General features: G+C 39.1%; 1 protein-coding gene across 1 annotated transcript; it reads right to left on the reverse strand.

The window, feature by feature from the left end:
- Positions 1-8,506: 8,506 nt before the first annotated feature.
- On the reverse strand, positions 8,507-26,897 carry LOC144636314 (serine/threonine-protein phosphatase 2A 56 kDa regulatory subunit epsilon isoform-like). Its single transcript, XM_078495492.1, has 14 exons — positions 26,725-26,897; positions 26,430-26,595; positions 26,126-26,322; positions 20,329-20,430; positions 18,070-18,162; positions 17,188-17,318; positions 16,550-16,609; positions 15,899-16,007; positions 15,539-15,592; positions 13,899-13,949; positions 13,448-13,567; positions 12,707-12,834; positions 10,219-10,320; positions 8,507-9,900 (listed from the first exon to the last, which is right to left on the reverse strand). Exons 1-14 carry the CDS (start codon positions 26,737-26,739, stop codon positions 9,732-9,734), a joined length of 1,497 nt encoding a protein of 498 aa, XP_078351618.1. The 5' UTR covers positions 26,740-26,897; the 3' UTR covers positions 8,507-9,731.
- Between the last annotated feature and the right edge of the window lie 815 nt (positions 26,898-27,712).

Raw genomic sequence — 27,712 nt, forward strand, 5'->3', positions numbered from 1 at the left:
AACAGGCGAACATCACACGTATCTTGTTTTCTATCTTGCCTTTTGTTTCAGAACTAATTCTTCTTTCTTTCGAAACTGTGGCCATGTCATGTGGACTGACTGCCTTAAGATATGCCATTTGACGAGGGCAATACTTTTTTGAGAGCTGCACTGCATGGTGATATTACACTGCCCTCGAGTAGTGGACAACACGCGCGGAAGAAAAAGTTACCAAAGCGTAAAATGTCAAATCATCGATACACACCTATTGAGAATGATGATTGTGCAGGCTGTTGAGAAATGTGGCCGCGAGTGGCGTAGCGTGCCCATGGTTAATGGTTGGAAAAATTTTTGTGCATTTTATTCGAAATAAAAAAAGATTTTTTTAAAATTCTTACATATTTTATTGGCAATGCACCATAGCTCTCTATAACGAAACGTGGATCGCGCAAAATTTAAGATTTCCTGATTTCGAGTTTTCTGTTTACCGTTATTACGGTAATATCGATTTAGTGAGTAAGAAATACACATCATCAAAACTTCAATTCTAGAGCAATAACTAGTGTAACTTTTATGTCAATCCGATGAAGGGAAATTTTCGGTTTGGTCCCGAAAAAACTGTTGAACCCAATCCCAAACTTGACGGCAACATAATTTTCTTCTGGGATAGCTTTTGACATTTTAGACTACCGTAGAATCTCACTTTCCTGAGGGATATTAAAACAGAGAAAACAAGCCAGCAGATTAATGTACTTTTAATGGGTTAACTAAGTGAATTTAATAAGATTTTCAATAGGCGGAAAAATGTGTTCTATTTAAGTGAATTTTCCGCTAAATCGGAAAACTCTAATGCAACGTCCATTGACCTCCGCTCTTAATAACTGTCATTCAAATTATCCACTTCAGGTAAACATTGCATGGACGAAGCGCGCTGCGAACGAAAATTTGTCGGAATGCAGCCGGATTCTAGCTCACAAAGCGACGACGGCAATTATTTTTTGCGGAAACTTGAGTTTTTGCCTGCAAACTAAAGGGCTGAGCTTTCACTTTCAGGGTCACTTGTTCGTAGAAATGAACGGAAGTCTTTGATACGTCATCCCATTTCCCCAGCACATTCGAAAGCCAATACGTAATATGACACACGCCGAGAAGTTTGACCCCTGAGACATGCAAGCGTGCAGACATGTATTTCAGTAGCGCCACTTGGCTACAGGCTTTTTGCAAAAATTTTAAACACCCTCAGCTCAAGTCACGAATTCAACAGATCGCTATGGTATGAAAAATCTTTAATGAGCCCTGCAACACGAAAACATGCTTGCTTGTATTGTATTTGAGCTCCGTAGCAACAGGAATACCATATCAAATATTTGCCCCCAAATAAGGATCGATCCTTTACTCAAAATGTTCCGCTTCGTGATGCAATTACATCAGCGTTTATTTTCGATCACGAGTTCTAGAACATATCTTGCAGGTCAAGTCGAATCCTTCGAAGGCATTCCAAAACATCCAATTAACGCGCAATATACAGTGCTAGTGTTTTTAACCCGCCATGTACTATAGCAACTATTTCTGGTACCCGCATATTAATCGAGCACGAAAAAAAAAATTGCAAGGACACAACTGGTCACAACTTGCGTGGACGTTGCCTTGGTGCTGCTAAGGCAAGAAACTTGAATGCTGAATCGAAGCCAACTTTTCCGGGGCGCAAATATTATTAATAGCAGCACATTGGCCTAAATATGGATGGCGTGATCGGCGCTAGCTCGTATGACGCTTCCATGTACGAAAGTGCTGAAAGTGCACATTGACCCTATACGGAAGTCCAAATGAAATTCCAGAGGGGAATTTAGGGGCTTTTTTTTGGATGTCTACTCTTAGCGAATGGGCTCATACTTAAATGGAATGCCTTTAGTTCCTCGTGATCAATTTGAATATTGAAAAGTTTGCCGGAATTTCGTTGCCGAGAAACGCTTGAAATGTTTTGAAAATTTCGAATTGGTTTTCTTCTACAACTTCCTTCCGGAATCGACCATACAGACTGTTCAAAATAAAACTAGATCTTCCAAGCCAACAGAAGATTGTTTCGAGTTTTGTACTGTTTTTTATACCATGCCATAGAAAATACAGCCAATCAGAATACAGGAAAGCCGTTGTATATTCGACGGTATTCAACCCAACCTTCCCATCATGCGCGCGAATTGTATTCTCGACGAAATTTAGTAAGCGTATTTTCTATGGCATGGTATAAAATAGTTACACAACACTTTCTCGTGGTATACTATGGAATATCCCACTTGTCACTTGTATTTTCTTGGCATACACACTCGCCTAAAGGCTCGTGTGTATACCGAGAAAATACAAGTGATCGTGGGATATTCCATAGTATACCACTCGAAAGCGTTGCATAACTAGTATGTAGTCCTAGGAGACTAGCTTGTTTGGAATGCGTATTTTGTTTTGCGATAATGGTTCGCCCGGGACACCTGTTGTCCTATTTGACTGCTTTTGCGCAGACAAAAGGACGGAAATAAATAAACTCTCGGGAGATTTCAAAGCTGCCTTCGCTTACAGAACAATCGATTAATGGAACAAATTTGCCCACACGACCATTGTTTACCGCCTTGCGATGCAAATTCGTCAGGAAACGCGTGAAATCGAAGCACGTGCACGGTGCTAAAGAACAGCCGGTCAGTAAATTGCTGATTTAATAATTTTAATGCAAGTTAACAGGAATTAAAACGCGAAGAGCCTCTTGCACGTGGAAAAACCTCTTTTCACGTTCAAAGGAACGGCAAAAAGCGCACTCTCTAGTTTAGTTTTCTTTGAAACTAACGCCAGGAATAGAACTCATTTTCAACCCCCTTTAATTTCCGGAAGCCATTTAAATGCGGATCGAGCCCACTCACTGAAAGTAAATTAATCACGCAAAAATAAATTCTTTTGCTAAGTATATCTTTATACGTCACATTCTCGCTTTTTTAATCAGGCCTAGAAACGGAAAGCTGTTGCCCAAGGGAACGGCTTAAATTAAAACGATGCAAGCTGTAAATAGGATAATTTAGTAATGATGACAAAGATGTAATTTGCAAGTTTGGCCTATCGCTGATCTACTGGACTCGCGCGCAAACAATGAAAACCCACCTGGTCGATTTCAGCTGCAGTACGCAGCACCCTGCGCTCGCATGGTCATCAAGATGTCTTTTTCTGTAAGTGTCTTTAGCAGAAAAATCGTTAGACCTGGAAGGAAACCGTACCTCGAGTAGAAACTGCCCCCGAACTTGGTGCTCTGAAGAAAGGACTCATGAATATTACATGCGATCAGGGTTTCTCAGTTTTCATCCTGTAAAACTTTTGTAAACGAACACCGGCAGCGAAGCAGGTCTTGCATGGTCTTTTACAAGAGGGAGACAACTAATGCTCCGGAATTGTGTCCCAATAGCCAGACCTTAAAAGCTAATTTCTGTGTGTCGCGACTAAAAACATGTTTATACTGTCTCACTCCCTGTTGTGCGAAATTGAATTGGTTCGATTCTGTTTTCTTTTTGTCGCACAGATGAAATTTACAAAATCCCGGGAAACCCTTGTTGAGCAGAGCCAGGTGCCGGGAATTTCAAGTGGTATTGTTCATTGGACTGGCATTTCAGGCTTTAGATAGGAACATTTTTTTGTAATTTGAGCAGAGAACTTCAACCACACCCGACGAAACGATTCAGTTACCCGACTGAAATGCAACCGTGACAGTCTCTTCGCGCTCTTTGCATGGGTTCATTTCGTATCAGCGTTTTGCTAAAATATATTCAGTTATCTGAATACCCGCACGTATTTTCACTGAACAGTTTGAAATTCAGCCGAACAGAACCATTTTTAGACAATGTAAAATTTCCTCTGAGGCTTTCACAAGAACTAACGAAACTGCGGAACCCAGTGGAGTTTACATCTCCCAATTAAACCCCTAGACTAACGGTAGCTCCTCCGCAGAGGTCCTCTTTCGTGTTTCGGGCTGGGAATTTAATAATTGAGTACCATTACAAAAAATATATCCGGCCTAGAAATCAAAGATACAAGCTACAATGTTTGTCACTGCAAGAAAATCTGATTTCAGCGAACAGCTACGGAGTTGTCATGATATCATTTTTATGAAAACCTGACCTGATTTCGGAACGGATTGTGCTTTGGACCATGAATGAGTTTATCAGGCTTCAGGGTACCCGTGTATCCATCGATATGCTAACACAATACACGTGGATAATCACGCAGCCCGTGCGAACCATTGGAGCGAAATCCTATTAACTCAAAATAAACTGAGCTTTCTCTTACCGGTAAAAATGGTCAGGGAAGCTATCGGACACGACAGCGATCTTGCTGCAGAACTCTGCTTGAAGTAAAGTTTATGCATTGGCGATAGCTAGCTACTTTAAAAGCTTAGTGATCAAACAACGTTGCAAATGCGACAAATTCGGCGTCCATACCAGATAACCAGGCATCAGTCTTAGCCAACCGCCTCAACTGACTTTAACAAGTTATTTAGGCGGGCCTCAAAAATTAGGGATTCTGAAATAGTGAAGAATTTCCTCGTATATGTAAACGCAGAAATCGTTCGGATCATTGATTAAAACAGTGACGCTATAAAATCAAGCCTTTTGAATTTAATCATTAGCTTCGCCTACACGGTTTTTCAACAAGCCAGTCTTTGGTATTTTTTCAATAAACATTTCTGTGTGTCCTAAAACTGATTCTTACTCTATACAGTTTTGAAATTAAAAAGGAAAAGTGTTCTTTTATGATCCGGTGGCTAATTTATTTCTGCGGCCTTGTGTGAGCTAGTACCAACCAGTGCAAGACAGGCTAGCTAAACAAATGCTCGAGAGGCCAGAACTGCAAAAAATAATAAACTGCGCAGTTTTCTCCCCTTACTGCACCACGAAAAGATCACTTTTCGCGCATTTATGTATCTCAAAGGCTTGGCTTGCAAGTCAGTTTTACACAACTTAGATAGGGGGTAGGAGTTTCCTGTGGGATCGCGAAAAGGAACTTGTCCAAACGATGAATTATTAACAACTTGCAAAGAAGAAAAGGGCTCCAGTTCAACTCCGTTTGCTGGATCTGTCGCGGGTTTTCAGTTCTGACTAACGACAAAAAAGGCTTGACAGCTTTGATAAATACACCTTTGCTTTGCACCAAATAATTCACTGAAAATTTGAAGGGGGGAAAGGTCAAAGCTGTAAGGCAACGCAGTAGATTTGCAATCGTGTAACAATAGCTTAATACCTGTCCTACCGCCCGGTTCAGACCTTAACTGCAAATTAACATCGTCGAACCAGGAAATAATAGAAAAAAACTACTACATGAGAGGACAAATTTCAAAAGTTACTGAACGCCTCTCGTTAAAATCACCAGCTTTCAGATGATCCGCTAAATCACGAGATACCCGTAGGTGATTTCGCAACAGACCCCACTGGCATAGCGTGATGGCAAAAGCTTTAACTTGTAGTACCTTAAACCCACTTATCCCATACATACCTCTAGAAGTTTAACGAAGGAAGACACTTCACAACACTAGTCTATTTCATTTAGCATCTCGCAGCAAACTGGCTTCCGTCGTGCATTGAAAATGGCTTTGTTTAGTGTCACAGCGATAAATTTAACACTGATCGCTCCGTGATTCAGTAGTAGACACAGTGCATCGAAGCGTTCAGTGTTGAACCGGTATTACAGTACATCTGCCTTGAACTTCAACCAGGTTTGCACGGGTGGGCGCCGGAACAGATCCCCCAGCCACCCGGCCACCGGCAGGCTAGTACCCAGGAAAAACTCACTCAATTTGGCGCGAACGAAATTTCCTGACGTCACCCAACGACGACCCGTTCTGCCGTTTGCCTTATAACCCCGGGGGAGGGGGGTATCCCACAGGGGCGTAGCCAGCCTATAGGCCCGTAGGCCCGGGCCTACAAATTTTCAACCAACCCGTATTTCAAAATGTGTGATGACGAATCAACGAAATGCATGAACTCTCAAGATATGAAAGCAATTTATAAGGACAAGCAAAAAAGCCTCTCTATGGGGAGAGACGCGAAGAGCAGAGAAAACGAGACGAGCGAAGAGTGACCCGACAATTGAACACCAGAACAAAGTGTCACTCGATACACTGAGAAACGTTCAACCGTTTCAATCCGTAACCAAAGATCTGCTTTAAAAAAAACGAAGATGCAAAAAATTGCGAAGAAAACAAAGACCGTGGGTACCCAGAGAGAGGCTCATATATATTTCACAACTACTCTCGCGAGAGATCAAGGCTCATTAGCAAGTGCATGGAGCAGACTGGCAAGATGACAGACAACGGCACAATGGCATGCGCCGTAAAAGACAAGAGTGTATTTTGGAATGAGTGAAAACTGGCGCTATTCCCCCTAGAAATGTTCCACTTAGGTGCTGTTAAATACACATAACATCAGCAGAAAAGAAGGAGAAAGCTCAGCAGGGATTTCAATAAAAGCCGGTCACCGGCAGTCTACCGATGCCTATTGGTCTTTTACTGACGTCTGTTAGATTTCCTTATAGCATTGTACTGAAAAAAAATGTTTGTGCAAAAATACGTGCGCCGGTCGATAAAAATAATCATCAACAGCACTTTTTTTGCTGGAAACTACATTTTCGAGCAACTGCATTTCAATTTCTGGGGGGCATGTCCCCCCCAGGGCCCATTTTGAGGTTACCGTCGCCCTATTACATCATCGGAGGCCTTCATATGAAAAATATTATACAACCCCCCCACCCCCCGTTTTTGGAGAGTCTTGATCCAAAAATAAACTTCCTCTCCACAAAAAAGCGGCCCTAACAGGCCTACAACTCCTCAAAAAGCTGGCTACGCCCCTGTCCCATATGCGGAAACAGACGGGAATGCTCGTCAGAAAATTGGAATTAAACTCCTAAAATGGAGACCAATCTGCGCGTGGCTAAAGCTTTCTTTGGACCTCTAAAAGATATCAAAACACTAAGACTAGAATAAATGTGCAACCATAAACGGAACCTTGATGGCTAAAAATGTTGGTGTTCTGCCTGGAAAACCCTGAGCGAGACTAAAACCCGAAATTTACACCCCTAAGCGAGACGATGAGCATCCCCGTCTCTTTCATGTGTGACCCCATCCCCCTCCACCCCACCGCTCCTTCCCCGGGGCTTATGACGTGTTCTTCATGCTCGTCCGAGTGAGAAAGTGTAAATGACCGAGGTCAATGCTGCGTTTTTAGTGGCGCTTGGAAAACACGACGTTAGAGGAGTTTGATAGTGCTGGGGATCTGAACCATTCAGAAACTAACTCGAACCAAAAACATGCGACTTGCGCCAAGCGCGGGAAAAACCCGCACACCAAGTTACGATTGGCTTGATTTCCGCTCCTGATTGGTTGATTAAAAAAAAAGCATTCGCTGTTATTGGTTTGAACAGAAGGTAGCTGTCGATGGCGCAATATAAGCCAATCAGAACTCGAAACAAAAACTGCTGCAACCGGTGCCAAGTGCGGGAAAATGCGCATTATCCAAGTAACGATTGGTTTTTGTTTCGCTCCTGATTGGTTGAACGGATAGCATATTTACCCTGATTGGTTTCAGCATGTCGCACGAGCTTTTCGTAAACCAATCAAAGTGTACAGCAAATTAGGTTCCTCATTCATCCTGGCGGGACTACAAAAGCAATATGGAAGAGCTGTAAACAAGCAGGGATCAATTCAATAAAACATTTTAGTGTAATTTACAAGTGTAGCTATTGTTTTAGAGGTTGAAAACAAAAAGCTACACTTGTCAATGTTTATTTCAATTGACCCCAAGAGAAGTGCCGACAAGTTTCACTAGCATTAAAATGTTCACGGCCCCTCGCCAAAGTTAGCTTACAAAAGCAGATGACCCCCTTCTGGCGCCAAGCTTTCCAAGTGTTCAGAAATGGACAATCACAAAGGTGGTGGCACACGAGAATACAATGTTGCGGACACAAACGTTTCTCCATTTGCCCGCACGCACAACATTTGTCGCGGACACAAAATTTGTATCCGAGACAAAAATGGTTCTGATTTTTGTCGGAAACAATTTGTGTCCACATCAAATGTGTGCCCGTTTGCGCGGCATGGAAACAAAACATTTGTTTTATGTCCCGCTCGTTTGATCACCCAAGATACATCACGAGCAACGATATGTCCGCAACATTGTGTCCTCGTCGGTTGCCACCACCTTAGAGGGTTTTTTATTTGTGTGTTGTATTTTTTTTTTTTTTTTTTTTTTTTTTTTTTTTTTCTTTTTTTTTTTGTTTAAAAATCTCCCCCCTTTTCTCCCCCAATCAAAAAAAAAAAAAAAAACAATCTCCCCCCCCCCCCCCCTTCTCCCCCCCCTCCCGGCCGTTTTTTTTTTTTTTTTTTTTTTTTTTTTTTTTTTTTTTTTTCTTTTTTTTTTGCTCAGTATTATTTTTTTTTTTTTTTTTCCCACACAAAAAAAAACTCTAACAGTTTACTACACTTACAAGAATTAACAGCACCATGGACTGAATCTTATACTGTTTATTGTTCTTTCCCTCGTCACGTGAAAAATACCTTCAACTCGGTTAATCGCTCGTCTCTTACAGAGACTGTACTTCAAAGCAGTAAAGAAATGCGAAATCAGAGTAAAAACTTACATACATGGAAAATTGCTAGAGAAATAGGGTTGCAAAATTTTTCACGGAAACCTCGGCTGGAAGGCAGTGTTCTTGATGTCACTTTTCGCCACCAAAGTACGTAAAGGTAGAGTGATTCTGGAATTCATTTAGAGACCAACTGTCTTCGAAAAGGCTTTTTTCTAAGCGTCGTGTAGCAGAGCTTATTTCGCCCAATCGGATTCAAAAGTAAAATCAAACTTGATTTGCAACATTTACAGCTCTTGCTGCCAGTTTTAGCTTGTGCCCGTGAGCCAGCGAGCTTTCAGTCAGCGCCCATCGACTCGGTTCTTGGTGCTTTTCAAAGGCATCATAGCCTCAAGGAACGAGATTGCCAACGGTCATGTCTTTTTTAAAGGGACTACTCAATGACTTACGTTTTCCTAGAGACCCTCTTAGTTAAATTGTCATCATCAAATCAAAAATGGCGCGGAATGCAAAGGGGGCCAGCGCGCGAGATTTTCTACAAATTTAGATTTTTTCAAGCAACACTGTTTTACGGCCGAGGTTTCCTGTCAGGGAAGGACTATCTACAGAATTCGATTACAAGTAATTTTTTCTAACTTCATAATCATCCAGGCCTATCCATCTTATCTGAAGCGAGTATCGCGAACGACCGTACTACCTCAGTAATACACACATTAGCAAGAGAATGTCACTGTACTACTGGTCGACGGACCGACGGACGGCAACAAATGGCCGCCGACACCGCAATCAAGACGGAATCGAGCGCCGCGCCGTTTCCGCGCGGCGACCGCATTAAACAAACTACACGATAAAATGGTGCGCCGGCTTGGCTTTTACCAGCTCTCTCTCCGCGCGCGCCGTGACTAACTTAAGATAAGAGTATGTAACAACTCTTGAGGCTGAACAATATACGACATCTTAAATTAATAAATTCTTTCGTGCTTCTCGAAGGTGTGGCCAGACAGACGAAGTTCAACTTCCTCAAATTGGAAATTAATAATTTCTTTCAGTCACACGTGAACGGAGTATCACATGGATCACTTGTCACGCCAATCAAAATGTCGGAGGAGGTCTGGACAAAACAACAATCGCGGGCGGCGCGCGGGAATTCAGCTCTTGGCGTTCTTCGTCACTGTCCCGGCTCCCGAACTGGTCGAGGGATTCGGGTTCGAACCCGCAGGATTCGACGCCGAGGTAGTTGACTTATTTCTCGTTTCTAATTCTAACTTTTCGAGATGTTTCCACAGCTCTTCTCGTTCTTTCTCCTTTTTCTTTTCCCTGTAAAAAGAAGGCGAATAATTTACAGTTAGCAATAGAAAAACTAAGCTTCATTCGTAGATTGTTTTTCTGCCCTATGTAGAAACTCCAGCAACCTTTTTCTTTTGCACCCATTTAAAAAAAACTTGCCATTATTTCATATTAAAATGGCAAACAATTTCCACGAATAAATCTTAGAGTTATTTCAAAGAATATTATGGTGAAAAGCATTTAACAAAAAGATTTCACCTTTACCCAAAGGTTTAGTGTCTTCACGGCTTTAATTTTAACAAAGGCAATGCTGAAAACAAACACACAAAAAAATGAAAGCACACTTACTTTTGTCTTTCACTTTTGTACGTAGACGTTAGCTCATCAAACAGCTTCGAATTCATTTCCATAAAGGTCTTCAAAACGTTATAGACGAGCGCCACGATGGTTCTGAAAAGGAAAAGAAGAGAGGCCAGTTAGTAGAAATTCACGAAAAAACAAAAACACAGGCCGAGTACATCCGCACGTAAATAAAGCCGCACGCGTTAATACGTTTACTGTGCTTAGAAAAAGAACAAGAAGAAGAAAGAAAAGTAAAATCCAGTTGCTAAGCACAGGGGATACTTCCATTCGAAAGGCTTCTTCTGGCGGGCAGGGCTGTAACTAGCAAGAGGCAAGCAAGACGAGGCACTTGTCTCGTCTTGATTTTAACCCAAAATTAAAAACAAAACATGTTAAGTTGGGAAATAATCAGTCCTAGTTTTTTTCAAGAAAAACCTTATGAAAAATGATAAAGAAATAGTTTATTCAGAGCTTAACTTAGTTCTCCAATTTGTTTTGGAGGGCATGCCCCCAGAGCCTCCTAGCAAGATCTTGCCTCGTCTATGCCAAAGGTCTGGTTACGGACATGCTGGCGGGTATATTAATAGAACTTTACATATAGATGTTAAAGAAACCTTATAATTCACCACTAAACAAGAACTTCAAGCAGTTTATAACCGGGAGGTTAATGTTGGACCACTTCTTTCAGCTCTTTGGCTAGAAAGGCACGGCGCCGCTTTGTAAAAAAAACTTTAGAAAAGCAGTCACTTGAGAAACACACAAGCCGTGTTTGCGTCAGTCACAGAGTGTGGGTGACATGAATTTTCTTTATCACGTCATCTCTTGCTTTATCAGTGTTCAGAATTAGGTTATAACGACTGCGAAGGAGACTACCAATCTCCTGTAAGAGCGCTTGTTGAACAGAGAGGGCCATGAATTATGGCGTAAAAACCTAACCATTACAAGGTGAATCGCGGGAGTTTGAAATGCTTATCGGTAGCCTGCGTTGAGCGTTGGTCACGCAAGCGCAAGCGCAAGTGCCTTGTTGTAGGTGCACTGAGGCGGTAGGTCGACAAGTGCCCCCAGATGTATGAAGATTGGAGTCAAGAGGATTATCAGACATTTGCTGCTAGACAGATTAAGGGCACGCACAAAATACGCAATGATCCGCCGAAAAAACGACACAAATAACCCTGGAAGGACTGAACTGATGAAGCGTTGAACATTAATGGCGAGATTACGCTCAACCAGAAGAATGAGAAACGAAAGAGCAAACGCTAAATAAATAAAAACAAAACAAATCACAATTCACTGAGACGTTTCCAAGACAATAGGAGTCTAAATTCTTCCTTATTCTTTTACTCTAATCAGCTTTCAAATCCTATTAAGTCTATTAACCTTGTTAATCTCATCTTATCAGACCAAAGTTCTAATCCTAAAAGCGTCTTAGTGAGATATGTCTAGTTAGGTAATTCAGACGTAAACAGACGTAAAAAGGTTCCTCTCAAGAAGGGTAAAAAAGAAATCAAAAAGGAATCGGCGAGTGGAGCGAAATGAGCGCTCTGGTTAGGGTTAGACAAAAATAAGAACTCACAATCCACAGTACGGAAAAAGATGGCGGTTGAACAATTTACCACAATACCTTGCGAACCTAACATAGTCAATGGAGTACAAAGCAACCATTTTCGGTGAATTTTTTCTTTTACGATTACTAACATTTTTGGGTTTTTTTTTTTTTTTTTTTTTTCGCGCGTGATTTATATAAGTCCGTCTCCTTTTTTTGGGGATTGACCTTGTTCACAATGTGTGGCTTCATAGGTCAGTTGGGTCATCGCGCCGGTATCGCGGAAGTCACAGGTTGAAATCCGGTTGAAGCTCTGATTTTTTTTTTCAGGCTTCTTTCTTTTCAATTTCTTTAATTGCAATTTCAATGTGAGGATCATTTCTTAACTTAACATCTATCCGCAGTTCAAATATGAATTCTTTCAAAAACATCACACAGCTGACCATCGTCGAATAACTTCTCCTATTGGCAATTATCCCAATTAAAAACATCGAGGGAACACAATCATTTTACTTTTGAATTCACGCGAATTTTGCGAAAATGACACCTTCCCGCCTCAAAAGGCAGCACAACTAACACCGACCTTGATCTACCGCGCGAAACCTTTCCCGCGCTTGCCGTGGTAACAAGTTTTAACGTCGACTTCTAATTGGTCTATATTTCGCTTCTAGTAACTGTAGCGATTGGCTCACTTGAGATGATGTGGTTCACGTGATTTTTCCCTCGCTTTCTGCCAGTCACATGTTTTTACATCAAGTCGTGATTGGTTTATTTAGAGAATAGTTAAACAAAGACGATAAAGCCGGAAAAGGCACTTTCAACAAACACAACTAGTTTGTATGTTGCTGCTGCCTCGTCCTAGCGATAACACGGGTCGCCACGACCTTACGAATAACTGTTACGTGTGAGGAAGACTATTATGAGATGAAACAGACATGTTGAGGTACTTACTGGTTCCAGTGGTCCTTGGATATCCTATATAAACTTGAAAACATGATCGGTAAGATGGTGTTCGAGTTCTCTTCAATAAGGCTCATGATGTATTCGTTATTCCAGAAGTAAAGCGCTCTCTCAGCGACCTAACATGAAGGGAAAGAAATCAGTGAAACTGAAATCCTCTCACTCTGGAGTACAGAAAGTCCTGGGGAGAGGATGAGTCAGTCCTCGCCTCTCCTCCAGGCCCCTCGCCGTTTTCTCTCTATAGCAAAGAACATAGCTGCCGAAGACACCTTTTTTCAAAATTCCCTGACTTTTCCATTAGCAGTCAAGAGAAAAAAAATCCTAGCCCGCTTACAGCTGTCTCCTAATTCCTTTGTTGCATGTAACCTGAGTATCAGCATTTTTTAAAGCGGAGAAGGGAGGAAGAGAAAAAGGGCGAAAGGAGAGAAAAGCCTGACACAGACGTTTTTATTGCAGTTTTCCAACCCCCTCACAGCGTGCTCAGCGAAAATTTCCATGACCAAATAAATACAAAAAAGTTCTCTTCCAACCATCAATGGTATTATACTGTAAATAAGCAGTGTTAAAATTTCAATTTTTCTAGGTTCAAAACAAATTTCCCTGACCTTTAAAAATTATATTTTCTCTGACCATTTCCTGACCTGTGGCAACCCTTAAGAAAAGGAAGGGGGGGGGGGGGAAAGCCCAAGAGAAACTGAAACTTTCAAACAGCAAACAATGTTATGAACTTACCTGGAAATGCGGGCTTGAAACACATCTTGAGATGTTCTTAAAGAGCGGTCCCATAACTTTTTGAAACTGGGCTGGATCTATAACATCTAGAATTTCTTCAATTTCACCTAGGAACATCACCTGTAAAACAAAGTGTACCATTTTAAATGTGCAGGGAGCACAGATACCACATTCCTCAATGGTTTTCTCCTTTAGCCAGCTGTAACTTTTCAGGTTAAATCTAAAACACATGAGCATCCCAAAGGCCTTATGCGCCTTCGGCGAAAGATCTCAAAGGTAATGTATTTTCGAGGGTGGTCCAAAAAATGACATACATAATGCACCTTTCATAATGTGTCAGTGTTAATAACTACAGTTTTCAATCTTTTTACTTTTTGATACAAATTACATAATAAACGGAAAAAAAAGAAAAACCTATTGAAGGAAAAGGTACCTTTGGTGTTTTACTCACCTCTTTTTGACTGCTTGTCTTCGGCCAGTATTTCAGTAAGCCTAAAACGACCTAAAACGGACAAACAGGTTCAGTGTAAGGGTGAGGTTAAGTTTGTTTCAATTCTGAAGGATAACGGGCTAGGGTTCATAAGAGCCAGCAGACTCATCAGCTTTCTGTGACTAGGGGTATGACCACTCCTCCTAGCCTGCAAGCAGGCTCACTTTTGAGTCACGCGCAGGATCAGCAATCCTGCAAGAACGAGTTGGTGAGTGGCCACCAACAATTTGTTAAGGCCCGTTTACACAGGCGATTTTTGTTGTGCCCAAGTTGCATCAAGTTTCTAATATTTCGAAACTCCTGCTAAAAAGATTAAGTCACTGCTAGTTTACAGTGTGCAAACTCCTGGCAATTTCACAGTGATTTTAACGCTGCGATGTCGCATAAGACTTCATGCAACTTTGGCATGGCAAAAATTGCATTGAGTTGTGCAACAAAAATCACCAGTGTAAACGGGCCGTTAGGTTGACTAACTGCACACTGCAAGAGTGAAGTGTCTAAAGTGTACAACATGATAATAACCATGGTCAAGTGAATGCAGACCCTTTATTCCCTAGCCATTAGGCCATTGGCCACCCACCAAAACTAGTTAATACCTTATTGTTACTCATTTTCGTGGTACTTAATTTTTGCGATTTTTTAAAAATCGTGAAATTTAACACCCGCAAAATTTACTTTAAGACGGAATCCACTAGGAAGTCGAGTAATATTTATTAAAGTTGGACAAAAATCAAGTACCAGAATAATTAAAATCCTATTGCGTTATTTCCTACCCTTAATAAAAGGTAAAGATGTAAGTAATTATCCGTGATAACACCAACAACAATTTCTTATCAGAGTCTGAGAAAATGAATTTCAAAGTTCACAAGGTATAGGCAAAATCTCACGTGTAGCCATTTTGGAAATTCGTCTTAAGCGATTCAGTGGAATTCAGCGGAACTTCGAAATTTGTTTTCGATGTTTGGTGTTGTTAGAAAAGATTTCTTTTGATAAGATATTTGAAGCAGTAGCAAAAAAGTTTGCAATAAGGTGGAAATAATTCTGGTACAACAATTTCTTATCAGAGTCTGAGAAAATGATATTCAAAGTTCACAAGCTATGGGCAAAAGCTCACATCTTTTAAGCGATTCATGGGAATTCAGTGGAACTTCGAAATTAGTTTTCGATGTTTGGTGTTATTAGAAAAGATTTCTTTCGATAAGATATTTGAAGCAGTAACACAAAAGCTTGCAATCAGGTGTAAATAGTTTTGGTACATAATTTTGTCCAATAACTACTCGAAGTCCTGGCGGATTTCCTCTTAAAGACCTACGAAATATGCCGTTCCATTTTCGCGAAATTAAGTTCTGGCGAGTATAATTAACAATAAGGTAAATATAGTACCAGAATTATTATGAATGACACCCCTTTCTACACTTAGAATCAGCGATGTGACTTTTTCCACCACTGAACATTAGGTGTGCACTGAGCTTTTCACATGTTGTTGCACTATGCTTCTAAGACTACTGAACTGGTAAGGAAAATTAATCCTAGTAACTAAACAGAATCCAGGTTTAGGATACACCAGAATAGTGTGTGTTGTGATAGCCCATAATACTCACATGTTCTGTTAGTGTGGCATCCTTTTCCAAGAACTGAACAACACAGTACGCCAACTGCAAAAAGAGAAAGAAAAGAGATATTGGAAAAACTTTATTATAATTTTTATGTATATTTCTAAGAATTCTTATATTATTTTTTCTTAATTTGGAGTTGTTTTTGTTCATTTATTGCGACAGGTGCCTGTGGTCCTGTGTAAATGCTCATGGCTGGGTTTACAGGGATTGTCAGTCATAAGGGCAGTTCCTCTCACCAGGGGCTGGCTCAACAAGGTGGAGACCCCTAGATTGCTTATTTCTGAAACTGGAGGAACATTTTAGTGTTTGTAACAGCATTCCATCCAATAGGTCATCCGCTCTCACCTGTGCATGGTAGAGGCCCAAACATTTGACCTTGTGAAGAGGAATTAACACTCGGTTTAAGAACATCTTGTGTTCAGTCTTCAATGGAAGAGCAAATCCATTGATGATGCTGAAACGAAAACACAGAGGTTATCCTTCAACTGAAACTCAGCTTTAAACTTAAATTTCTTGGGGGTGAAAGGGTTAGAACATTATATTTCCAATTTGCAGTCTAGGATTCAAAAACCTTTGTGAGTCGGAATAACATGGACAAGATTGCATACAATATTTTTGTCTTTTCAAATGATATTAAGTAAAACAACTGTCTTTGAAATGATTTAGTAACAGGACACCACAGTGTGTAAGGACACTTATCATTTGCCAAGAACAGGTGGTTTGTGGCGTGGGCCTTAGACTTAGGTTTCGATAGGGTGAGCCTTAGGGTTAAAATCAGGTTTGGAATTTGGAATAACAATTAGTTTTAGGCTAAGGAAGTTTTGTGCAGGCTTATGCTACAAACAACCCATTTGCCAGGTCTAACTTTTTTGACTTTAAGTGCCTCTTGTATTGGAATGGGACCAAGAATTAAAAAAAGCAGAGGAATTGTGCACTTTGAAGTTGACAGTGAAAATCAAGTTACTTTGCTTAGAAACAAAATCCAGCCACACTCACCTTCCTAAGATTTCAAGCAGTTCTCCAACTCCATTGAAGTGCTCTGTCTCGTAAACGAATCTATAACAAAAAAATTAAATTATAACTCAATTAACAAACACCATTAGTTATCAGTATCATTAAATCTGACTGAAAGGTATCAACAAAATAGGAAAGAAAAACAGTTTATCAGAACCTGGAAAGCTTTCTTGAACCCATTGTGAGCAACATGCATTATTATTGATAAGCTTGAGTTTCTTGGGGACAACAAACTAAACTGCTCTTAAAAAGTAGTTTCATGCTTGTCACAAAGACATTTTTTTGCAAAAACCAATAGCAAAATGATGAGGGCTACCATGGCTGATAGCCCTGGGCTAGTGGATTTTGTCCAGCATTTGCCCAAAGGGCTAGTAACATTCTTGGACTTTTAGGTAAGTAACATTCTTGGACTTTAAAGTAGAAGAAGAAAGCCCCAGTGAAAAAAGCCTTCAGGCTAGCACACATTAACTCCAACCTGCCAAAAGTGCAGCCTGCAAAATTAATTTTCTTTGCACCCTATATGTAGCATCCTTTAATGATGGTAAACCTTGTACTTGTTGACATACTCATACAAAAATATTTAGGTCCCTAATAAAATAACAAAAACAGGTTGTACATACTTTAAAAATATGTGATTGATGTGTTTTCGAATGTAAGCCCTAAGTCCAAGGAACTTTCCATATATCCTGTGAAGGACTGTCTTGAGAAAATCTCTCTCACGAGGATCTTCACTATCAAATAGTTCCAGAAGCTGCAATAACAACAAGAAAGACCAGTCAAACATTAACAAATACACTCAACTCTCTCTTAATGGACACCTCTCTAAGACAGACAACATGCGTTGGTCCCGTCCCTGCCTCTTTTCAGTCATTTAACTGTAACTAGACTTCCTATAAGACGGACCTCTCTAAGATGGACAGTTGGAGCCTGTCCCAATGATGTCCGTTTCAGAGAGAGTTGACTGTAGTGTGATTTTCACATAGCGTAGGCCATGTGTTTTTTGAATTTTCAAATTGGAGACCTGTAATTGGACACCTACACCATACATGTGCCAACTTCAAATTGAACACCTGTAATTGGACTCTCATGTGTTTCCGCACAGAGGCAATCAAAATCAATAATTTTGTTATAGATGCGATTTGATGTTTATAACTGTCGTAATTACTGCACCTTTCAAAAATATGTGAACACTGACGATATGAACTCAACCAATAGTTACGTCTCACATTTACTGGTCCAAAAAATTGTTTGTGTTTTTTTTGCATCCATCGGTTTTTATTGTAATTTTGATTGAAAGCAGTGCAAATTGCATTTCATAGTTTGTGTGTCATTAAAGGTGCAGTTAGCGTTTATTTTGACTGAATTTGATGAGTACTTGTTCTAACTTCAGAGGAAATCAAAGCCTACATGTTAACTAAACTTCTGAAAGAAACTTTATCAACACTTTGTAACTTTGTTACTTAAAGCTATGTCCAAGTAAGTCATTGTCAAACCAGTTTTACCTGTAAAACAAACTTCTGATCAATGTGCTTCTTAGCAACACTGGGTTGAAACTCTGCTGACTCCAGGAACCGAAGGAAGAATTCATAAACTATCTGTAAATGGAACAAACACACCATTTATTTTCAGTAAAAAGAATAGAGAAATCCAGTCAACAGAATCCCTCATAAGCATGAACAAAACAAAAAGCACTGTTTCAATTTTTCAATGCTTCAATTTTTGATCCTGCAAATCTTGAACCTTTATTTCAAATCCACTCAGCTACACTTGAGGGCTAAGAAGAACTGTTTAACATACACTTAGTTATAGATTACTGCATTTCATTAAAATTAGATAAATGGTATTGCAGCATGCATGCAATTGCAGAAGAAATAAAAAAGGGGAAAAAATAAAAAAAATTATAATGTTGGTCCATTGCGTTGTGTTGAATAAAGAATATTCATAAAGTCATAAACAATACTAGAAAATTGCCTATTATGACAAAATTATTTATGTAAAGCAGGGTTTTCATTAAGAATTGTAATAGCAGGAGAATAGTGTATAGTAACCGGAGAATGATTTTTAAAGGTTCCGCATCTTTATAAAAAAATAGTTTCCGGCCTTTGAAATTTAGCCGGAGAATTCTACGTAATAGAAGGAGAATTATCCGATCTCCGATGCCTAATGAACACCCTGAAAGGAATAGTTGATGAGAAATGTCACATTTACTTTGAGAAAATCAAAAAAAGTCCTTTTCAGTTATAATGATGGAAAGAAAAACAGTATTATTGCCTCATAGCACATTTCTCTCTCATTTTTGCTTGTAACATACCTTTTATAATAAAAGTCATTTTTTAGCTAACAGAACAAACTTTATGGTGCCATTTACTGTAGTCTCAAGTGTACTTTATCTTAATTAATAAGAAGTAAGGCTTTACAGTATTTTCTGTTTTTGGTTTACTTCCTTTATGGATCAACATCTGTCAATTCATGTTTTGCATTACAAATTCACATTCTTGAAATGGGATATCTAAGTAAACAGATTAGCGTATGTTTCCTTTTTGGCTGGTTGCAGCAAAACACTTTCATTATTGTAATAACTGGGGTTTGAAATTTATTTTAAGCTAGAATTCTATGGAAAGGAGAACTTGAGGATGTATGTTGTGGTTTAAATTTATCTTTGGTTTAAATAATTTTAAACCAGTTTGACTTTGATTTTTCATTGTCTCATGTTCATTATCATAATCTGAAACAAAGGGAAATAAAAATCAAACTGTTTAAAAAATTTAAACCAAAGATAAATTTAAACCACAACATATATTTCAGTTATTAACTTCAAAATTTAATTTTTCTAGTAACTTTTTGACTCTTAACATGTGACCATTCAGATGAACTTCCTGTGATACCTTTTATTTTAATTTTTCATAAATTGATTTTTTGGAAAATGTGTCAAAAATGTACTTTGTCACTTTTTGGGGATAAGTTCCAACTAAAACAGGATTAAGACTAAGCCTTTAGTGATGTTTAGGTTGGAATGTAAGTCCTACAGGATATAAAACACTACCAAAATGACACTTCTTCAATTAAGCTGAAAGCGAAAAAAACAACATTATCTAAATTTTAAAAATAAGTGACAATTTTCTTTTGTTCAGTGATTTTTTTTTATGGCATTCCTTAAGAAATAAAAGGCATTTACTTTGAAGTTTATTGCTAAAACGGTGAAGCAATTTTATCTAAGTCTGTGTACAAAACATGACAAATGTAAATGTTATAAATATGAAGTACAGAAAACATGAAAACCTCACTCATTTGCACTTAACTGCTGTCTCCACCACAAAGAAAAGGGAACAAAACCAATTTTAAGATCACTAAAAATTACCTTTTAACACAACCATCATATATGTGAACTCATCATGTGGTTAAAAGTATGCACAGTCCTTAATTTATCAGGTTACATAAAATGAGTTTATCATCTGTCACAAATAGAGTTCATGAAACACAGACACAGTAAAAGCTCTATTAACCCCCCAGGCGGGGGGGGGGCATACCAGGGGGGGGGGCATACCAGGGACCAAGGCTCATTCAAAACTAAAGTTTAAGAGGAGTGGCATGTTAAAAAAAAAGACTAATAAAAGAGGGGGTAGTCCACTTTAGGTCCCCCTCCCCCCCCCCAAAAAAAAACCAAATATGTTCTCAAGTTGCCCTAGCAGTTTACCAGTATCCATTTATACTCAATGGTGAAGAGAGGAGAGGTGTTGAGTTGAACGGAATCTCAGACTCACCTGTAGATGAGGCCATGAGGCTTCTAGTGTTGGATCATCTTCTTCTGGATCGAAGTCTGGGTTATCAGATGGTGGTAAAGTCCTGAAAATGTTTGCATCAACCTAAAAAACAATTAAAGAGTGAATATTGAGATAAATCTCTACTAACATTTCAAGATGATTGCCACCAGGCTAGTTTTCAAGTGGGTCCTACAACTTAGTACACAGCTTTATTCCTAATTCGATTAAGACTTGATATGTCTGAGAATTAACCCAAACAGTTCAATCAGTATACTGACTTGACCAGTCATTATAATAGGAATTTCACCAACAGACACCTCCCATCTATAGGCAGACACCTCTTGTAGGACATCACTTCATCATGGTCCCCGCCACATACAAATACCACACTTTTAACCTCCCATAAGTGGGCACCACTCTTAAGTGGACACTTTTCCAGAACCCAAAGGTATCCGCTTATGTGAGGTTCCACTAAACTTGCATGCGAAAATTACAACTGGGCAACAATCAATCCAAGACACCAATGCTGCAGATTATTAATTTTTTTGCTGAATGTCCAACTAAGTCACCATGATCAGACGAAACGGAATGCAGTCAAACATGACATTAAGTTGAACTTTGTTTTTGACTAAAAATTGTCACGACATAAAAGTACATTCAAGAGAAGCAGCATATAATCAAATTACGATCTTGCTTAAGGTAAACCTGCATGTAAATTCATCTACAAAATCATATTAATAGTTATTTATGATTAAAAAAAATGGTTTTACTTGATGTCCAACTACAGGTGGGATTTCGCTGGACATGGGCAAATTTTGAACAGCCATTGTCTGACGACAGATCATCATTTGCTGTCCTGGGACACTTTAATGATTTCCGTAGAAATATATCATTAGTATGGAATAATTCAGGTTCAATCATGAATGTCTCGAGTGTGAGGAGAATTGAGCACACAAAGACAGATGTCTGTTTACTCAGACTACTATCTGAATCACTACCAGCAGTTGACAATGTTAACTAACCATTGTTAAAGATTTAAACAGCTGATGCACTGAACATTAGCGATAGACTTTGCTTACAAACAAACAGTCATCTATAATATTCAACAGCTAATTTATGTGGCAACTGTTCTCTGATTGTTGATGGCAAAGTCTGGAGCCCAGGATCCGAGGCATAAAATCATACAAATTTCTGTAATCTAATGTACACCTTGAATAAGTTACATGTATTTTCAGCAGTGTTTCTTGTGAACTACATTTTGTTTGACAAGGAAATTTCATCAAATGACTCACACATGCTCTATACCATTACTGAGAATGAATTTATGCTAACAATGCATTCTTCTAACTGTTTTTGTCTGCATGATGAGATGTCTGGGTGCAAAACTACCCAAGATATGTGCTACAATAGGGGAATCAGGCTCTAAATCCAATTTTTTTTAAAGAAACATCACTTTAAACATCTTTGATATTGAGCACTATAAAAGTCATTATAATCTTGTACAGAAATATCAGTCAAAGATACATTTATTTTCAAACTGATTACCATTTAGAGAGACAGATTTTGAAAACAACAAATTTCAAGCACCAAATTCACATCTACAACTTCCATGGTGTGTACATACACTGTATTCACTTTGTGACCCTGACAATTTTTTGGTTTCTATAGAAACCGATTCTTTCTCTTCTTCAAGAGCCTCAGGAACAAATCTATTTCAAGACCGATGAAGGAGTAAGCTTGACTATCTCTTCTTAGTTTTGTTTCAACCAACGCAACATATTGCATCTACTTAAACGAGGTCTGCATCTTTATTATTCCACATGTTGTTTGTTTTTGGATTTCCACATTTTTGTAATGGCCTCAAATAGATGGTCAGCTGTGCATACAAATGCGGTCTTAAACTTTAGTAGTGCATTTATAACATGATTCAGTCAATACGTCATTTACTATTTAAGCCACATAAGATCAAGTAGGCGGCAGAACTTATAAAAAAAATAAAATAAATAAATAAATATATGTTTATAGTGGTCATGCACTTAGCTTCATATCTCAACGAGATAGCTAGTTTACAGGCATGCCACTGAAACAGAGGAAACAAATAATTTTAAATGAACATAACAAGGTTAAAAATCCCAACTGGCAGGAGGCAAACCAGTTGGCTATATACAAAGAACTTCAGTCGTTGACGTTGTTTTGAAAACCCTGTTTATCTCTAGTTATCCCTAGTTAGTTAGTTGCCATATTTATTATGCTAATCGTTGTGACACTCTTATACTTGATGACTCTCTTAGGCCCCGTCCACACTGACCCGGGTAAATTTGAAAACGCATCTTTTTTTCTCCGGTTAGGCCAACCGTCCACACTGAAACGGCGTTTTCGGTGCTTTTCAAAAACGCTCACCAATGAGCGTTTGGACTTGGAGCGTGAAATAGTGTATTTTTATATTTTATTGTAAATAATTTTAGAGGGCCACTGGTTTGTTAGTATTTTTTATGTTATTTTAGTGCTACCCTCGTTAAATAAAGACTTTACTTTTACTTTTACTTACTAATGAAGCGTATCGTTTTCAAATTTACCCGGGTTAATGTGGACGGAAAACATTTTATGCGGCGTTTTCAAATTTCTCCGGGTCAGTGTGGGCGGGGCCTTAGAACTTTCAAATTTTATCATATATACATTTATCTTTAAGATCAAGAAACAGCTAACCAGACTGACTGTTATTCCAACTAATTCTGGCTATATAACAATGCATTCTTGTGGTCACAGAGCAGGGCTTAAAAATCACTTGAATTCCAGCTTGCCCTTCGGCCCCGGGGGGGGGGGGGGGTACTCCCATAAATTTCGGATAGGGGTGTGCTGCCAAGGTTCTTAAACCCTTACCCTATTTAAGGATAAAGAAAGCGAAAATTGATACCCTTTTTAAGGCCCCAATCCGAAAAATGACACCCTATTCAAGGGAAGAAGAAGCGTTCCGTGACGACCCAAATAGCGGCTAACCGCGCACGGCCAAACACAAATCTTTATAAAATCGCTTTACTAATACTTGAACGGGTAGTTCAGTTTTAAGATACCTTTTTTCGTTTATCTGGGCGTTTATTCCCGGGCGTTTATTAAAGCTGATAGAATATAGGTACCCTATCTAAGGATCACACCAGGAACAAAATGCCAAAAGGACCAAAAATGATACCCTATTTAAGGACCAAGAACCTCAAAAACCATACCCTATCGGGCGGCACATACCTATATAGCCCATATATGGGAGTACCCCCCCCCCCCCCGGCCTTCGGCCAAGCAGCTCTCCAATTTTGCTTGTCAGGGCATTTTCTTGCTTGGCTTTCTTTCCTTTTTTTTCACAATTTAGACACCAATTTAATGACTTCCCTAGACCTTTGCCCATTGTACAAGTGAGAACCAAATGTAACTTGCCCGGTAGGAAAATCTTCTTGTCCTGGATGACTTGATGATATGACAATTTGTTCAAGCCCTGCCAAGTAGACTGACTGGTATGGTAGGAACAGTATACTTAGCAATACATGACAGCAACAACAACATCCTAGTTCCTTGATATTTTGATATCATCTAATTTAGCTGAGAATTTTGAAGGCAAACTACACTTTGACTGACTACAGCAACACTTAGAATAACAACCTGTTCAAAGCTCAAACTTCTATATTTTCAAGTCTAAACAGGTACTGACTATCAAGAGCGAGTCATTGCCAATGAAGAGTAATCTGATTGAATAGTGCCCAAATAAATTTCATACACTGGCAACTTGAGAACCAGTGCCAAAAGCTGCTTCAAATTGAGAGAGAGTGACACAAAAAATTCATTTTTGGAGCATAAGAATTTTAGGTTTTTTTCATTTTGTGTGTGAAGTCACCGTGATTTTTAGTTTTTTTTTTCACTTTGTGCTTTAAGACACCCTAGACAAGAGTTTCCTTAGAGGTATAAAAACAGTTGATAGGAACAAAACATATCAAGGGACATAAATGCTTGTATTCTGTACAGAAAACACTTTTCCAAGACAAGATGCAAACTATAAAAAGCCTCATGGTATTTATCATAAGGGCCAATAAGCTCTGACAAGAAGCAAACACTCAAAGTCACACTATATCAATCCAGCAAGGTGGTCGAATAGCCTCATCAGCTCAATTGTCTGATAGCACTTCATTACATATACTAATTACATAATAATACTAAGGTATATATTCTAAGGAAGTAGGCACAGAGTGGTCGGGAAGGCCAGACTATTTTTCAATTGCCTCATCCACAATTTGATGCAAAATTGTGAATGAAAACAGCAATTCTGAATTTGTCCTCAGGGCATGCCATTTCTTACCAGGAACAGACAATGGCTGAAATTCTTTATCTTTTCCATCTACTGCCCCAATCTCTGAGCTGGTAATATCTTTCAGAGAATCAGCAATTTTTAATCATGCTTGCAATAGGCATGTTATTAGGGATTAACTTCATTCAATTTATTGTTGTAATCTGGGCACCCTTGAGGCAAACTTGTCCACAATAATCAGCCATGTGTAGAACATTTTAGAAATGCATTTTGCAAGATATAAAAATTAATTATGTTGCCATGGTTGCTTTATTCTTTCAAAGTTACTTTGCAGGGTGAATTTCTGGAATCAAGAGCATCTGTTTTGGGTGAACATTATAAAAGCATGACTTTAAAACATTTTCACTCACTTTGTAATTTGTAAACAAAGTTCAATTCATTATGAAAGTATAAAATTACTAACAGTCAATCTTTTCTATCAACTATTTAGAAATTCAAGTACCATGATGTAGTGCTAAATCAGGAAGTATACATTAAACACGTGAAGGCAGCAAAAATAATAGGAAAATACCACAGAAGAACAAAGTGTAGGTGTTCAATGTGGAAATATTAGCCGGAAAAAGACATAACATTGTTTACAAGTAGTAAAATATGATTGCAACATATCTTTTCAAACCGGGAACTGTGTTCTGCTGAAGGTACTTTCAAGTTCATAAAGAGAAAGGTGACTTCTAAGTGTTTAATTTGTCTCATTACTCAGGATTTGTATCGAGACACGGCTTGGCAAATACTCCACCGTCAAACAAGTTAGCCAAGAGAACTTTCGCTCGTGGCAATATCAAAGTAATTGATATATTTATCAATACAGCTTGGGTGACTAGCAGAGAAGGTAGACAAAATGGAATATTGTAATCTTAGACCTTGGAAAAGTAATAGTACTTATAAACCATGGCCCAATGTACAACACAAACATCACCATGAACAATATTTACACTAGGAGACATGTTTAATACCCTGGTGGAGAAAAGGTGCACTTTATCAGCTTTCTTCTGCAACTGTCCGGAAACGTTTTAGAATTTTCCAAAGTTAATAACCCGTTGCAGAGTTTGCCGTGTAATAATCATGTATGTGTTGTATGTGCAATAAGCTTAACTGCAAATTTTACCACTCAGTCATTTGTGGAAGTGAGTTCTTTAACTGGTTTAACGCCTTGCTGAAAACGACATTGGGCTATATTTCTTTCGGTCCCTGCCTGGGCGATTTTTTTACCGTTTTTATTGCCAACTGAGAATTTCAAGGCATTGAATAAGTGTATTACACGAAAGATCTACTGCTGAGAGGTGGACAAATGAAAATTCAAGGGCCCTAGTCGCTAACAAGATACGCGCTTAGCAAATCGATTTAGCTTTGCATGTGAGCTTTCTACAACCGACACTACGGTGGGTAGGCAACTCCTAAATGCACTACGATACACCGCCATTTTTTAAGACATTCATGTGTTTTACTCACCATTTCGATAATTTTTGGATAAACTGCCTCAGTAAGGACTCCACGACCCGACGCAATATAGTCAACAAGTTCGTTTAAACATGCCCGCTTTATTTCCTTTCCCTTCAGATCACTGACTGGATCCATGAAATCGAAGACTACACAACACTGTTGTAGTTTCTTGATGAACAATTCCTGTTGCTCGGCTGGCGACACGTCTAGTTTGTAAACAGAAGAGTAATGTTAGGGTAAAATATTGATTCTAAGGATACAAGAATGCCCAAACAAAGTACAAGGCCCGCTTTGCAGTCAGTTTGTCACCCACCTTTCAAAAGACCAAGAGGTTGGATTTCAAAACTTGGTTTGGACCGAAACCTAGACGATCCTTGTTGTTTTTTCTGCCCCGGTTTCTGCGGTTTCCTCACAGACTTTCTATTAAATGGATCTGGATGACTAGTAGCAGGGGCCGGATTAATACCTGGCCTCTTTGCCTAAAGTATAAAAGAGGAAAAAGCGACGAAATAAGAGTTAGACTGCGAGTATGTTTGCACAGAGGCGAGTGCTTGCCGTACGTAACGACAACAACAGCACGCTTGACGTGATCTCTTCTCATTACTTACTTCCACAGAGTCCATGGTGCGTGTGGATAGCAAATTGGCGATTTCCCGATGGAAGAGGGAAGATCGCTTCGTTCTCCGAGCCTACTACTACGTTTTGATTCCTTTTCCTGCCCTAAACAATCTTTTGGAGGAGATAACTTCAAGCTATGGAGTGTGGAACCAGCGAATAAACACCGCTGCTTCTCATTGGCTAACTGGTCGCCGCCATATTGGAAGTCCCGGATGTCCTGAGCGGGTTGACGTCAAGCGACAAGACCTTAGCTGGGGAAGCGCTGTTCCAAAAGAATGAAAAAAAAGTTAAAAGTTTACACTCAAAGAAAGCAATTTCATAAGAAAAATGCCTTTTGTTGTTAATTTCCCAACAAGCATTCAACAAAATATTAGTTTTCCTAACATGCATTGAACAAAATATTAATAGCTTTATCTTTTCCTACCATCAAGAAATCTCGCGTCTTTGCTGTCTTTGCTGACTGTGCATAAAAGGTGGTTTCCAAAATGTAACATGTAAGTCCTTAAAATTATACACAGAGACATATTATGATAAATCACTAAAGCTAGTTGCATAATTGCTACCTGAATGCCGGTGGGGTGCTTGGACCCCCAAAGACAGAATTTAAGGGCGTGGCCCAAATCGCATCTATGAAGTTTAAGTATACTTTTTATTTGGATTTTTTGCATATTCTCGATGAAAGGATCGTTGGTAAAATGTTAAGACAAAGTTTAGGTTGACTTTATACCCACAAAAGGCCCAATTTTGGCGTAAAAAGTTGTATTTTATACCGTATTTAAAATCCCCCTACCGCATACCGAAAACCCGGCCTGTCCGACCCTGGTTAGTGAAATTAAAGTAGACATCTGATCCGTTCAAGATACAAGAAAATAGAGCAAACCGATAATAGGGAGAAAGATATTTTGTTGTTGTTCAAAGCTGAAAAATACTTTCAACCCGTTCTTTCCGCCCCCATACTTGTGACTCAGCCAAGGAAGG

Source organism: Oculina patagonica, chromosome 13 (assembly GCF_052425735.1).
Source record: "Oculina patagonica isolate OP01 chromosome 13, crgOcupat, whole genome shotgun sequence".
NCBI lineage: Eukaryota > Metazoa > Cnidaria > Anthozoa > Scleractinia > Oculinidae > Oculina > Oculina patagonica.